The sequence below is a fragment of the Panthera leo genome, chromosome E2, assembly GCF_018350215.1.
Source record: "Panthera leo isolate Ple1 chromosome E2, P.leo_Ple1_pat1.1, whole genome shotgun sequence".
Lineage (NCBI taxonomy): Eukaryota > Metazoa > Chordata > Mammalia > Carnivora > Felidae > Panthera > Panthera leo.
The window spans coordinates 59,856,845-59,870,883 of NC_056693.1; the positions used below are offsets into that span (position 1 = coordinate 59,856,845).

The following is a 14,039-nucleotide window of genomic DNA, read 5'->3' on the forward strand; positions in this document are numbered from 1 at the left end:
TCTTCTAAGATGCTTTGGGTTTGAGTAACTCTCGGGCGTTGGCGGCTTCTCGTGGGCGGTGAGTGGCCGCCGTGCGAGCTTGTCTTTACCTCCCGAGTGCCCTGGGCGGGCTTGGCACGCGGGGCGTGAGCCCAGCGTCTCAGGACGCCCTGTCTGGAATAGACGGTGTCTGGGAAACCCCGGCCGCCCGCCGGCACCGGTGGCTTTGGAAGAACAACAGTAGCCCCTCGCGTGGCCTGGGCGGCGGCTCCTCTCTCGGGAGCGCAGCGCACTGGCACGGGGAGGGGGCAGGGCTGCCCTCGTCTTGCCCTTCCCGGAAGCGGGTGTCGTTCCCGTTCCCACGTGAGGAGGCTGCTGCCAGCCCCCGGTGGTGCGCAGGGAGGAGGAGGAGGAGGAGGAGGAGGAGGAGGTGGAGGTGGAGGTGGTGGTGCTCTTAACAAGTCTCGGGAGGGAGACGAGCACGCACGGTTCCTTTCCCGAGGCCCGCGCGCCTGGGGTGGGTCGAGGAGGCGCCCTGAGCCGCTGTAGCCCGTCCCCGGCTCCTGCTCGCGCCCCGCAGCCGGCCCTTCCCGTGCGGCCCGCCGGCGGCCAGAGCTGCCTGCCGCGCGCCTGGAATCGAATTCTCGAGAGAAACCCAGAGCGTGTTTTTCTCTTAATGCGCTTTTAAAAACGTCCGTTGCTTTGGAAGTTCCTGTTGATGTAATTGTTTGCCATTTTATTGTACTGCATGCTTGACTAAAATTAGAGAAAACCAAGTCGGTGATTAGCTAACGGGACTCTGGCAGGTTCTCCTTGCTCTGTTTGTACGCTCTCAGCTTCACAAAGCAGATCTGAGACTGAAGGCTATTCTGGTGACAGAAATCATCCGGGAAAATGCAGTTAAGCCAGGATTCCTGACTTAATTCGGAATTGGTAGTCATTCCAGCAGGGTTTGTCTTACTTATTTTGGAATTACCAGATAAAAAAGGAATTTCCAAATAAATACTATTAAAGGAAATTCTGAGCCGAGGCTAGTTTATTTAAAGGTGAATCAGTACTGCCCATTTGAATACAAACCATACGCTCCCTAGTGTCAGTGAATTCATAAAACACCAATTTATTAAAACATTTGTCTTGTACCGTCCCACCTGGCAACACCGTGGAAATTTTTGTAAGTGCTTAAGTTAAAGGTGGCTGCATTTCACGGTTTAACCTGCAGCCCGGCGCGCTCCCTGCGGGCCTCATCAGTGAGTTGAAGGCCTCAGGAGGGTGTCTGCGCAGCGCCCAATATTTTAGAGCTGCAGAGAACCAGCTCGTAACAGTCCACTGCCTGCCCATCTGTGGGTGCAGCGTTCTCTCCTCTGGACAAAGAGGGGAGCGGGGGTGTGGGGGCTCTTGGAGCGGCCTGCCTTTCTGTTGCACACTCTTTCCTTTGTATAATTATAGGGAGCTGTTGATTAATTGGCAGATTCAAGAATTTGAGTCTTAGGTTTGAAAAGCATTTACTTGCTACCCATATGTCCTGTTTTCTGCAGTTACTTTAGAACCTTGGGGTTCTAATTCTTCTTGGATCTCTGAACCCATTGAGAACTGGCACGATCAGCTGATGTTTATTGACACTAGAGCAGGAATTATTTGAGCATCTATTTAGTTAAGTAGTTACGACTAACCTGCAGAGTGGACTCTAAGTGTTTTGGTCATGTACCCTCTTTAAGAGGTTGGAAAGTGTATATTCCTCCCTACGTATTTTTAAGTCGACATTTTAAAACGTTGACACCTGAAGCTTTTCATTATACTTTGAAATCATTGAGAAGGATGTAATTTCTGACATAACACAAGTATTAACATTTTAACACCGTTATGTTAGTTTTTAAAATGTATGCAGCGAGGGGCGCCTGGGTGGGTCAGTCGGTTGAGTGTCTGACTTCGTGTCAGGTCATGATCTCATGGTTCAGTTCATGGGGTTGAGGCCTGCATGGGGCTCTGTGCTGACAGCTCAGAGCCTGGAGCCTGCTTGGGGTTCTGTGTCTCCCTCTCTCTCTGCCCCTCCCCCACTCATGCTCTCGTTCTCTCTCTCTCAAAAATAAACATTAAAAAAATATTAAAATGTTATGAAGTGGAATGTATATACTGTGTCAATTTAATGCCCATGGAATAGAAGAAAAATATACTCATCTTTCATCTTTCTTTTTTCTCCTTTGTGTTAACAGTCCACATCTCGCTGAGTCTCATCCTGTTGTGTTTACGTTTTCTTACTGTCCGTCCACCATAATTCTCTGCGGAAAAATTGTATGCACAAAATCAAAACGTTTTTTCTGAGCCTTTAATTTTTTGAGCGTTTGAGAATCTTCTATTGAGGTATCATTACAACTAAAATTAATACACAACATGTCAACACAAAGGTCTCGTTTGGGATTAAACAAAGGAAGTGAAGGTTTATTGGAAATGCATCTTTAAACAAGAGGATGGAGAGTTTTTTCCATAGTGGGCTTAATTGTCCGTGAACAAATACCGATCACGTACTGGTGAGAAGCAGGGTGTAACCCCAACTTTGTGCTTCTGTTTCACTTCTGCTGACGAATCCTGAGCAACTCGTTTAAACAAGCAGATGAGACTCCTCTGTCAGAATAGTCCTTCCCCGGACTCCTGTCCCCCGGTCAGAAACCCCGATCCCCAGCACTGACAACTCATGACTCTACAGGATGCCGTGGCCCCTTCACTGGGACCTGCCCACTGCTGTCCGGGAAGGAGGGGTTTCCTTTCCTCTTTGGGGGAAGGTGGTGCTGGGGAGGGAGGGAAGCCCAGAGGCGTGCCCACGGCTGGCCTGTCCCCCGCTGGTTGCTGAGGCCCCCTGTACTTCCCTGCAGAGACCGTGATGAGCACGCCGCCCCCCGCCAGCGAGATGCCGCAGCCTCCGCCACAGGCCCTGCACTACGCCCTGGCCAACGCCCAGCAGGTCCAGATCCACCAGATCGGAGAGGACGGACAGGTCCAAGTAGTATGTGCCCTTCTCGCTAGTCTGCCTCCACCGGGGCCAGGGCAGGCAGGGTGGGGGCGTGGCCGGTGGGGAGGGCGGGCCCCGGCTTCCCCTGCGTTTCCGGGTCGTGCCATGGTAGCTTGGGGTGAGGTCAGAGCGCCAGTCTAAAGAAGTGGTTCGGGGTGTCGGCTCTGCATCTCATAAATGAGGGCGGTTCCCGAGGGGGTGTGTCCTTGTCGGTGTCCCCTCGTGGCTCCCCTGCGCGTGCTGCCCCCGTGGCCGCCGTCAGCTCTGGGGGTCAGGCCATTGGACCATCCCTGCCCTTACCTGTCATCCTGGGAGGCGCTGCCGATGCATCATAGATAGTCTTCTCAGTTCGGAAACAGGGGCACCCTTTTCCTGAGGGAGGAAAATTTCCTCCTGGGGTCAGTGGAAAGAGCTAGTGAGTGGCCTCAGGATCGCATAGCACTTCCTTTGGATGCCTGGCTGTATCTTAGACTCGTGTGGGCAGTTGGCTTAGCAGTGAGCCACACCCCTGCCTCAGCCCTCCTTGTGTGGTCTGGCCCAGGTAGAAATTCCTCCAGACTCATGCTGGCCCCTACGGCCGGGGAGAGCAGGAAGGCGGGAGTGTCACCAGGGAGCGGGACGTTTTCATGTCCCCGGGGTCCTGTTGGCCGTCCAGTCACACCCAGCTGCGTGACCAGGCTTTCTCCTGGAAAGCTCAGGGTGGCCTCAGTGTGACGTTGCACTCAGCATGCTGCCTGGAAAAGGGCCGGCTTCCGGAAAGTGTTAATGAGCGTTTTTGTGTGTGTTGGGGGGGGGGGGGGTTCTTCATCTTGCAGATGAGATAGATAGCAGTTATAGATGGTGAATAGAAATAGTGAATTCTTTGTTTAGGTGACAATCACAAAGGCGGTTAATTCTTATCTTTGTAGTAAGAAGGTTCTTGAAAGAACTCCAGAATAACTTCAAAACAGTTTACACACAGTAAAATGAAAGCAAGAGAAAATCCTGCAGTGGTGTTGAGCCATGTTGGCATTTATGGGAATCGTTTATCTGCCTGTGTCTACAAACCTAAGTGGCTCAGTCAGTTAAGCGTCTGACTTTGGCTCTGATCCTGCGGTTTGTGGGTTTGAGGCCCACATCAGTCTCTACGCTGACAGCTCAGAGCCCCGAGCTGCTTTGGATTCTGTGTCTCCCCCTGTCTGTGCCCCTCCCCTGCTCATGCTCTGTCTCTCTCAAAAATAAACAAACATTAAAAAAAAAAAAAAAAAAAAAAAGTTAGTCTAATTTTGTGGGAAACTTCTGTTTCCCTTCTTTTCCAAATGACCCTCACATTCTTAACTTTGCCTGTTGGGTAGCAGTTAAAGACTTGACAGATTTCTCCAGGCCCCATTAAGAGTTAGCCATAAAATGTTCTGTACGTGTCACATTCTGACAGTTTAAATTCAGGAGGCTATTTGATAAGCTTATACTATGCGTATATCGTACTATTCAGGATTTAGTTGTCCTGGGTTGCCGGCAGGTAACCGAAAACAAAAGTTCCAGAAAGCGCGTCTTGCTTGCTGTGGCTTTGATTTCCTTCTGATGCTCCTTGGTGTGTTCTCTTGTTGTGGATCCCACAGGGCCACCTCCACATCGCGCAGGTGCCACAGGGCGAGCAGGTGCAGATCACGCAAGACAGCGAGGTGAGTGGCGGCCCTCAGAGCTGCCCAGGGCCCACCCCGGGCCCACGGGCTCCTTCCATGGCGGGAGATGGGTGGGGGTCCCCGGATGACACGCACGTGCAGCCGTGGCCACCTGACTCCTGCTTCCTTAGGAGGCGATTGTGCTGGAGGGGAGGGACCGTGGGGAGAGGGTCTCGGGATGTGTCAGGAGGGAGGTGCTTTCACCTGGAGGCCACGGGCTGCACACATCCAAGCCTTGTGAGCAGGCCGTGTGCCAAGGGAAGAGGCGCAGAGGTTCTGAGGGGCAAATAGGGATATGCCGCTGAAGGGGTGCTTGCTTGGTCCCGTGAGAAGCGGGCCTCACGCAGGAGCACGGTCCGTTTGCTGACCAGTGGGCGGGGAGGGAAGCAAAGGAGGAAGCCCGTACTGGGTGGGAAAGGAAAGGAGAGCGGACACGGGTTGCAGGAGGCCGCGGGCGGGGTGTTCTCTTGGGGGGGTGGGGAAGCTCCGTTTCAGAGGTGCCGAGGCCCGGCCAGCGGCCTGAGACGTCTGGCAGGATCCTCCACTGTGCAGGGCGCTTAATTTGCTCGTAGCCTCCAGAAGGAAAATCCATACAGATTTGTTTTAATACTCTTGTTGCTAAAAAATCATTAGACTGCTGCTTGGATTTCAGTTTTTTGATCAACTTTGCCCTTGTAGATTTCATAAACGCCTCCCTGTTGTTCATGCGATCCCGCATTTTCTGTTTCTGTTAGGAATTGAGTGCCAGGAATTAGAAGACATTGCTGCTGCCACTAACGGTTACCTCGTAATAAGTTAGAGTATGTGATTAGTTTTATCACAGTAAAGCCTTAGCTTGTTCCTTTAACAATTAAATATTTTGTCCCAATGAAGGTATCTGTGAGGACAGTGACGGATGAGCTTACCAGACCTAAACCAATCATTTTTTCCCCAAAGAAATGACAGTGCATTTCCACCTGGTGAGACGCCAGTGGGCCTGCGTCTGGTTGGTTGTGTTTCGTCCTGTGTCTTCCTGTGTCCCCGTCAGGGACGCTGGATGAGGAGAACGCGGGACCTCTCTGTGCTGCTGTTGGTTCTTGTCATCAGAGTTGTTTCAGAATGAAATGTTCGGGGAAAAAATGACATTTTCATTTGGGGTCAGGATGGGGGGAGGTGAGCACGACGTTTTTCACAGTTTTTCTTCTTAAAAGAGGAAAAAGTGTCTGTAAATTCAGTTTTAAGATATTTTGTTGTGGAGTTTTTATCGCTACAAGGGGCTGAACTTTTGTAGAACTGATGTTGGTGGTTTTGCTGGCCATTCACACGTGGCACGGGGTGCTCCTGCCCCTGTCTCCTCGTGTCTGGAAGTTGTTCCGGTCCTTGACTTCTCCTTTTTCCACCCATTCTGCAGGGCAATCTCCAGATCCACCACGTGGGACAGGACGGGCAGGTGAGTGTGCATCTGCCGTCACTTACTGCCCGCTTGCCGTGCGGGTCACCAGACCTCGCGCTGCCGCGGGGCCGGCCCGGGAGTGAGAGGGTGGTGCAGCGTTAACTTTGGGGAAGTGCCGGCTTTACCCTTGCTGGCCGCAGACGTCCTGAAGGATGTGGACCCGTGGCAGTGGGGCTCTGGGCTGCATTTGGTTCTTTGTGGGATTTTATGTAGCTGTTTGTAGATGGACTCACCGGCTGTTTATCGTTGTTAATTTCCACGAATGTTGCGGATGCTGGGTTCGTGCAGTCGCTGTGTGTTAGAACGAGCTCGGTTTTGTTCTTGTGTGTTACTGCCAAACGCCAGTCACCACCTTCCCAAGTATCTCTGACGAAAGCGTAACTGCACGGTCACTCACTGAGCACCTGATACAAATTGTCTTTACGAAGGAGAGTGCTCCTGCTGTGAGGGTTTGAGGGTGTGATTTGCTTTCTAGATCGAGTCTAAATTCCTGGTGGATTTGGGGATGGATATTTTCACGTCCTTTTGAAGAATTTGTATTGAAGAGACCTTTATAACCTTTGAATAATTACGGGAGAGAGTCTGAAGAATCTTCCTTTTCTTTGAAACGTGACTTACGAGCCACAAACCTCGAGCTCGATTCGTGTCGAGATGGTACTTGCTGTTCTCGAAACCAGCCGTGTTCTCCCCTTCCGAAACACCTGTGTGCGTTCCCGTTGTCAGTGGCGACGGCCCGGTGTCTGCCGTGCGTGGGGCACGAGGACGTGTGTCCCTGGAATCAGAAGCGGGAGGACGGCGGCACCCCCCGGGTTTCACCTGAAACCCTCCGAACGCCTGGGGAGAAGTGCGCAGACCTTAACTTCAGTCACTCGTTTAGATCGGAGTGCCTCGGTTTTCGGTTTCGTCTTGAAACCTGCGCGTGAGGTTTTCCTCAGAGTCTTGAAGCGCCAAAAAGCCGAAGCAGTGCAGGGTTACCGAACGGTCCCCAGTTGTTGCCTCTGAGCCGTGTCTCGGGGGTAAGGTCGCCGGTCGGGCCCGTACAGGCCGGTTCTCAGCAGGTTTGTGCCGCGTGTTTCTCTCGGTCGGGCACGAGATGTCCTGTCTGGGTGGGAGAGGACGGGTCGTCATGTGTGGTTTATCTCTGGTTTCGACCACTTCGTGGTTTGTGTTTATACTGGGAGTGAAATTTCATCCTAATGAAAACGTTGCTGAACTTTATAATTCGTGAGAAAAGAAAGTATGTTACATTTGACATCCTCCTCGTTCCCGTCTCTATTCCTGAGCAGGATTCCACTCGGGATTTTTGAGAAATAATCAGGTTTTTGTATCGCGTGAGTACCGTGCCGGTGTGTATGATTGTAGAGCGCACGTCCCCAACACCCCGTGAGAGCAGAGAGCCCAGCCTCTGTGGGCGAGACGGCAGGTGCTGCTTTCGGCTCAGGAAGGGCTCCTGTGGTGGCCGGCAGAAGAGCCCCTCTCGGAAGAGTCCGCAGACCGGAGAGTTTTGTGCACAGTTCCCGAGTGCTGCCTCACCGGAGTCGGCCGTGGCGCCCGGGCCTGTCCTCCGCGAGCAGCCGTTCTTCCCCTGCGTTCGACCGTCGGGCGCCCTCCCTGCTTCTTCGCCAGCGCCCTGCCACGTCCCCACAGCTGCCAACCTGATCGCCATCCGTGTCACACATAATGGTCTGTGAACCATCCGGTTCTGTCTGCCTGTGGAATCTCATGCTGCCTTCCCACCTCGGCCTGATTCTCACTGTCCGTCGTGTTCGTGGGCCTCCGATTGCACACACACCTCGGGGGCAGGCAGGGGCAGCACTGGTGGCGGCCGGAGGAGTTTCAGGGTCCGTCACCTTTGTTCTTTTCTGAAGGGGACTCTGCTCTCTGATTGAGGTACGCAGCGTGTGTGTTCACGCGAGGGGCGAGGTGAGCCGTGTGCGTTCGTGCAGAGCTGCCTTTTTCTTTCAAACCCGCCAGCTGCTCCTTTCTTGTTTTCCGTTTGTGGAAATTCCTTTCAGTTATTTTATCATTTGGCCAGTTCTTGTTCGTACTGAGTTACCCTGCTTGTGACCGCTTCGTTTTTTAACTTCCCCAAAAACTTGAACAGAGAATGTTGTTTCACAAGACACAGAAGAAGCCTCCGCTCACCTCGAGGTCGCTGACAGGGTGACCTAGAAGTGTGGCCGTGTCGCAGGCGGGAGCGCCCGTGGTTCACTCTCCCGCCCTCGCCCCCACGGCCCGTCGGCTCTGTCTCTGTGCACCGGCCTCCCCCGCCCGCAGGAGGACAGTGCCGGGGCGCGGTGGCTCCTTCCCCTCCAGACGTGGCCTCCCCAGTTTCCGCGCAATGGAGCCTTTTCCCGGCCTGGCACGGGCGTTGGCGTTTGGTTTACTGAAGATCGACCGCACTAGACCGGTTCCGGTTGTAGGCAGCAGAGGTGTTGAAAGGCCATCTCTGCTCTGCAAAGAGAAGAGCCTCCCTCAATTCCAGAAGCCCCCCGAAGAAAGTCACGTGTTCTTGTTGTTTTGGAGTTCACAGACCCACCGCCGGTCTCATTAGCTTCGTGTTCGCTTCTTACTCGGTAGTTCTGTCTGTCACTGGGAATCATTATGCAGCAACGCCCCAGATCTTTCCAGAGCAGCAGAGAGTCAGTCAGGGGCCAGAGCCCATGCCACCGGGCCCTCTCGTTCCACTTGCTTCCCGACTGGGACCGCCGAGCCCCTCCCCATCCTGCTCCTGTGGGGCCGTGGTTGTCCTTGGTTTCGTGGATGGGACGGAGGGACACGTGTGCTGTGCTTTGCTGCCGCCGGTGGGCCCGAGAGGCCACGTCCAGAGCGAGGGCTGGCACCTTTGTCGTGGCCTGTCGGGTCGGCTGCCCTGCGTTCGCACGGCCCCGGGCTGCGGGTCTGCCAGTGCCGCCCCCGCCCCGTCTGTGCTCGTCGGGCTACACGGGGCGAGATCCCAGTCCCATCCTGTGTGGGGCCCCCTGGGCTTCAGCCCTCATGTGGCTGCGGGGTCACGTGAGAGTGCGCCTGGCACTTTAGAGACACGGGCTTAGGACGCTTGTGTCGTCCCCCAAGTGTGGGAGAGAAGGGTCAGAGGCAGGACAGCTGACTTGCAGCCCGGCGGAGAACCACAGGTTTACTTGGAAGCTGCATTCCGGGGGACGGTCACGGCCGAGAGCAGGTTCCAGGCGGCCCCGGGCCAGGTGGCATGTTCACGTTTCCTATTCTCTTCCCGGCTCTTCCTGGCTACGTGCAAAGACCACTTCCTAATCCTTCCTGATCTATTTTGGGGGGAAGCTAGATGGCCAGGTTCGTTGGGGTTGAACTTAAAATGCAGTCGTTAATTCTGGTCACGGGCTCCGGGCGAGGGCGCCTTCTGGGAGCGCGAAGGAGGAGCCTCGGCTCTTGTGGCCCTGTTTCCGGTGCTCCCTGGTGTTCAGAGAGGCACTTGGTGGGGCCGGTTCCTGCCGTGCTGATGTGTGTCGTCCCCAGTCTGAGCACAGGGCCCGTGGGGGTGCAGGTGACTTCTTGTACTGTTCCCGGCTCAGTGAGCGCTTCGGGGCTAACCTCTCCTGCTGGGGGAACGGAGAGCCGTGAACTTGGAACGGGGAAGCGCCGGGAGTGCCCGCGTGGTACTCGGAACCGTGGGATTTGTTTGAGAGGGTGGGCCTCGTGTAGCAGATCAGATCAGGAGCAGAGAAATGTGGAATTCTCAGGAGGAGGCCGGAGCCAGTCCTGCCCCGTAGCGATTCACAGGATGCCAGCTGGATGTGTGGACGAAGCACGGATAAAAGTGTGAGTCACGTGAAGTGATCCCGTGCTTAAGGGATTTCGGTTTCCTGAGTTAGCGGTGGGTATGACGGGAGGAGTTTTAATTCCGTGTGGATTTTCAGAAGATTCTGAAAAGGGAAAACAGTTCTCAAGGATTAAGAGCCCTAGGGTTGCCGTCTGCGGTGGGGTGGAGGAGACGATTGGGACGCATTCTAAAAGAGAAACGATGGCCTTTCTCAGGTCCTGGGAGCTTTTTCACGGAGAGACGTGCTTATGCAGGCGGACCCGGGCCGCCTCGGGGAGGCGCCCTTGTTGCGGTGGTCGTGCCCACCCGCGCTGGGCCTCTGCTCCGGGTCCTTCCCGCTCGTCGGGCCCGTCCTTCCTCGCTCACTGCGGCGGGTGGACGGCCAGGGCACGTGGTGGAGCAGATGCCGGCCCGCGGGCCACGCGCCCGTGTCCACGGTGAGAACGTGGTTCTGCACCGTGGCTCTCGCCCTCTCCCTCGTGCGCACGCACGGTCGGAGTGGGCTCGCAAAATGATAGTGGCCTCACTGCGTGCTGATTGCTTTCACGCTTTTTATTCTGTCCTGTTCTTTCTTTTTTTTTTTTTTTTTTTAATCTTTTTTGAAGATTGGTTGTGATGGGACACATTAACTCGACTTTGTGACCGCAGTTTGAACAGGACCAGAATCGATGACCACTGATGTCACTTTAAGACCTAAGATGTTCTGAGTTCTAAGTTCTAAGATCTAAAGTTCTAAGATGTTGTCATTAAGTAATTTTTAAAACATTTACGATTACGTAGCATTTACGTTGTGAACATTAACACATCTTTCTTTTCATGTTTTGATAAAAGATAATTAGATAAAGCAGTGCATAGAAAGCTTATGCTTTTTTTTTTTTAGAGTCTCAGTTAAGCTTAAGAAAAACGATTATGAACACTTGAACTCCAAACTCTTTTTCAGCATACTTCTGAAGCCACCTCATGTACATCAGGAAAATTGGGATACTCTTGGTACTTGAGCGTTAAAATGAAATCTTCCCGAAGGAGTCGGGAGTTGCCTTTCATCGTCCAGGAGCCTCCACCTCCAGTGCCGTGTCACCTGGCTGCCCCTGTCGCTGGGTCTCTAGGCCTTTTGCTGCTCACGCGCGACTGGGGGCTCCCGGGGAGGGGCGTGGAAGAGCTCCTCCTGCCGAGGAAGCAGGGCGGGGTCTGGGAGAGGGGCAGCCCTGTCCTGGAGGGCCAGTCGCAGCTGGTCTGTGCCGGAAGGCCCTGCTGGGAGCGGCTGTGGGGGTCAGGCCGGCCTCTGCCAGCGACAGGGGGCCTCTGTCCCGCAGCTCCTTCTGGACGTAATGTGCCTGAATCTCCTACTTGCTCTTGGTCGGAGAAAACTGGTGGTTGTGGGGCACCCCCCACCCCGGGTCGGCCCTGTGGCGCTGTCTAGGAGAAGAGGGCAGTTCTGGCAGAGAACAGCCTGTCGTTTTGTCAGTTTTGTCGTGTGTACATGAGAGAGAGAAAGAGAGAGACATTATTCGGAAAGCTGTGTACTTAAGCATTAATTAGGAGATACTCTGTTTCTTGTTAATATTAATGCCATGAATGAGCCTTTTAAAGAAAGACTAGCTGACCCTGATCAGTGAAAAGCAATTTAACTTAGAAATTTAGCTGTTCAAAACGAATAAAAATTGTTTGTTACGGAAATGCCGCACGGGGTTTGGTCCTGTCAGGGAACCCTCGGCAAGTAGCAGGTGAGGTGGTGACCGAAAATCCCAGGTGGAGACCACGGTGCTGCCGACACAGCAGCTGGGGAGGAAGTGGCCGAGAAAACCCCCAGGCCCGTCTTTAGCAGCTGAGTCCCTTGTAGAGTGAACCTCTCGGGCAAGGCAGCCTTTTTTACGAGCGTCGGCGAGCCTTGCTTCTGTCCCTGCCCCAGGAAGCTGAGCCCGGCAGGCGTTAACGAGACGGCCCTGGAGCACGTAGGCCGGTCACAGCGGCCACGGCATGGTGTCCGGCTCGGGCCGAACTCCCGCTTTGTCGGCCTTGCCCCTCCATGCGTGGGAGGGGCTTGTAACGTTGTGTGGACGTTTTCACCTTGGCGAGACATTTAAAAAAATACTTTCAGACGAGTAACACAGGATTCGAGTTTGGCCCGGTTTTGTGCATTAGTTAAGAACGATGTGGTTGAAAACGTTTTAGGAGTCACTCTTAAATTCTAAGAAGATTGTGCCTCGGTGTCTGTCCTTTCGCCGTAACTTGTCCTGGCACAGACAGTAAATTCCAGACTTTTGTCGCATGGCTGTCTGCATTTCATCGTCCAGGAGCCTCGTTACCTCCAGAGCTGTGTCAGCCTGTTTTGTCCCGCTCCTCGTGATGCCGGCTCTTGTCTGGGGCAGGGCGAGGCCCTGCGGGCTCGGGACTCAGGAGGACGACGCTGATCTTGAGAAGGGACGTTCCCTTTCCACACCGCTGCCCTTCCCGTGAGCAGACCTTCCGGGAAGCAGAGGGGCCTGTGGCCAAGAGTGTTGTTTGGCTTTCTGACTTTGAGGCAGACGTCCCAAGTTGCCTCGTAGATGTGGACTTGAAACTTTTCAGGGTTGCATGCGAGCCTCACAAGTGGGGCCTGCCATAAACAGTCCCCATGAAGTACGACAGGTCGGTGTTCAACCTTGGATTCCGGGGACCCTAAGCTCGATAGGGGAGCTCAAGAAGGTGCTTGATTACCTGTCGTCTGCTGGGAGAGCTTTTTCGAGTCCGGGGGGGGGGGGGGGGTGAAAAACAGGCCAAGTTCCTGTTGGAGGAGGGGTGGTGAGGACACCCGGAGCCTGCCTGGGGTTGCTCCGTCCGCCCGTGCCCTCACACCACCTCGGCTGCGGGACAGGCAGACCCGGTTCTGTGCGGGGACGTCGTCCGTGCGTTGTGGAGCCTGGTAGAAGCTGTGGTGTGCGCCCTCTGTCCTGTCACCCGTCGTCAGAGCCCCGCGATAAGCCCCCTGCGGCTGCGAGCCAGAGTCTGGCCCTAGCGAGACACGCTCACGGTTCAGATCCCGGCTCTTCCTGAGCTTGCCCTGGACGGAAGACTCCAGTGCGTGGGGCTTTCTGGTGTGAGATCCCAAGCGGGAACAGTGAAGGCGCCTTCCAGCCCGTCCCAGACTCCCACCTTCCCAGATAAAACACTCTCAGATCTGTGTTACGTCCACAGAGGACTTACGCTCGGTTCACAGCTTTCGGGCACCAGCGTCCTGAGTACGTGGTGCCTCGTGAACTTAATGCTGGTGTCTTGTGCCCTTCGCGGTAATAGACCGAAGCGTTGAGGGTGAATTCTGCTTTCTCTTTATATGGCTAGGACTATGTACGGGTTTTAAATAAGTGTAAAGATGCCGTCTGACTTTGACCCCAGTGAGTAGTGCCCCCAGATGCTAGCAGAAGGGAACCTGGGACTTGAGGGGGGCTGACGGGCGGTACCTGTGGCCGGGCCCAGAGGTGATCGTGGCTCGCCCCCACCTCAGAAATCACACGCATCACAAACACTTGGCTCTGAATTTGTTCCAACCGTTTTTAAATTTGAATGGTGAATGTCGGATAAAACCGTTGCCGAGTCTTTGTCGGGAATATTTGGGTGCTCAGGGTTTAGGTAGCAGGAGGTACGTGCTCTGGTTCTGATTGATTTTACGTGATTGCAGCCTGGGTCAACTCACGGTAATTTTCCAGCTCTTCCAATCAGTTGGAAGGACAACTAAAAAACTGTACCCAGTTTCAGAGATTGCAGTGCGGTTGTAGAATTAGACGTGGGAGTACAGACTCCGTGCAGAGAGGTTCAGTTTGAGTAGTGCAGGGAAGAAGCGGCCGAAGACAGGGCGTTTGTTCTGAAAATGTTGTCAGTGTCGGATTTGTTTCTGCAAAACGAGTCGTGATTTGAAAGTGTCAGGTATGAATGCCCGTGGCAAGCAGGACAGATGGTGGTGTTGTAGGAATAGGAGCCCGCGTGGCGGACCCCCCCTCTGCTGTGGGTGTTGGGCGCAGTCAGAGTGGGAGGCCGGCCGGCTTGGGTGCCGTAGCAGAGGTGGGCGTGCTCTGAGGTCGCTCGCTCACTCGAGTCGTCAAGCTTCCCGCCATGTGACTTCATACCAAGACTGGACATCGCCTGTGACTCATTATGTTGCTAAACCGAAAATGCTTTATTTTCTCCTCTTAA

The 14,039-nt window shown here is 54.2% G+C and overlaps 1 protein-coding gene across 7 annotated transcripts in view; it reads left to right on the forward strand.

The window, feature by feature from the left end:
• LOC122208655 (BTG3 associated nuclear protein) overlaps positions 1–14,039 on the forward strand; it is a 112,142-nt gene that overhangs the window by 77,533 nt on the left and 20,570 nt on the right. For 5 of the 7 annotated variants that reach the window (XM_042919925.1, XM_042919923.1, XM_042919928.1 and 2 more), the window contains 3 exons: positions 2,847–2,977; positions 4,573–4,644; positions 6,035–6,073. In XM_042919925.1, coding sequence (XP_042775859.1) covers positions 2,847–2,977; positions 4,573–4,644; positions 6,035–6,073 — 242 coding nt within the window. The remainder of the gene's footprint in view (positions 1–2,846; positions 2,978–4,572; positions 4,645–6,034; positions 6,074–14,039) is intronic. The other 2 variants (XM_042919924.1, XM_042919929.1) reach the window with 1 other exon arrangement.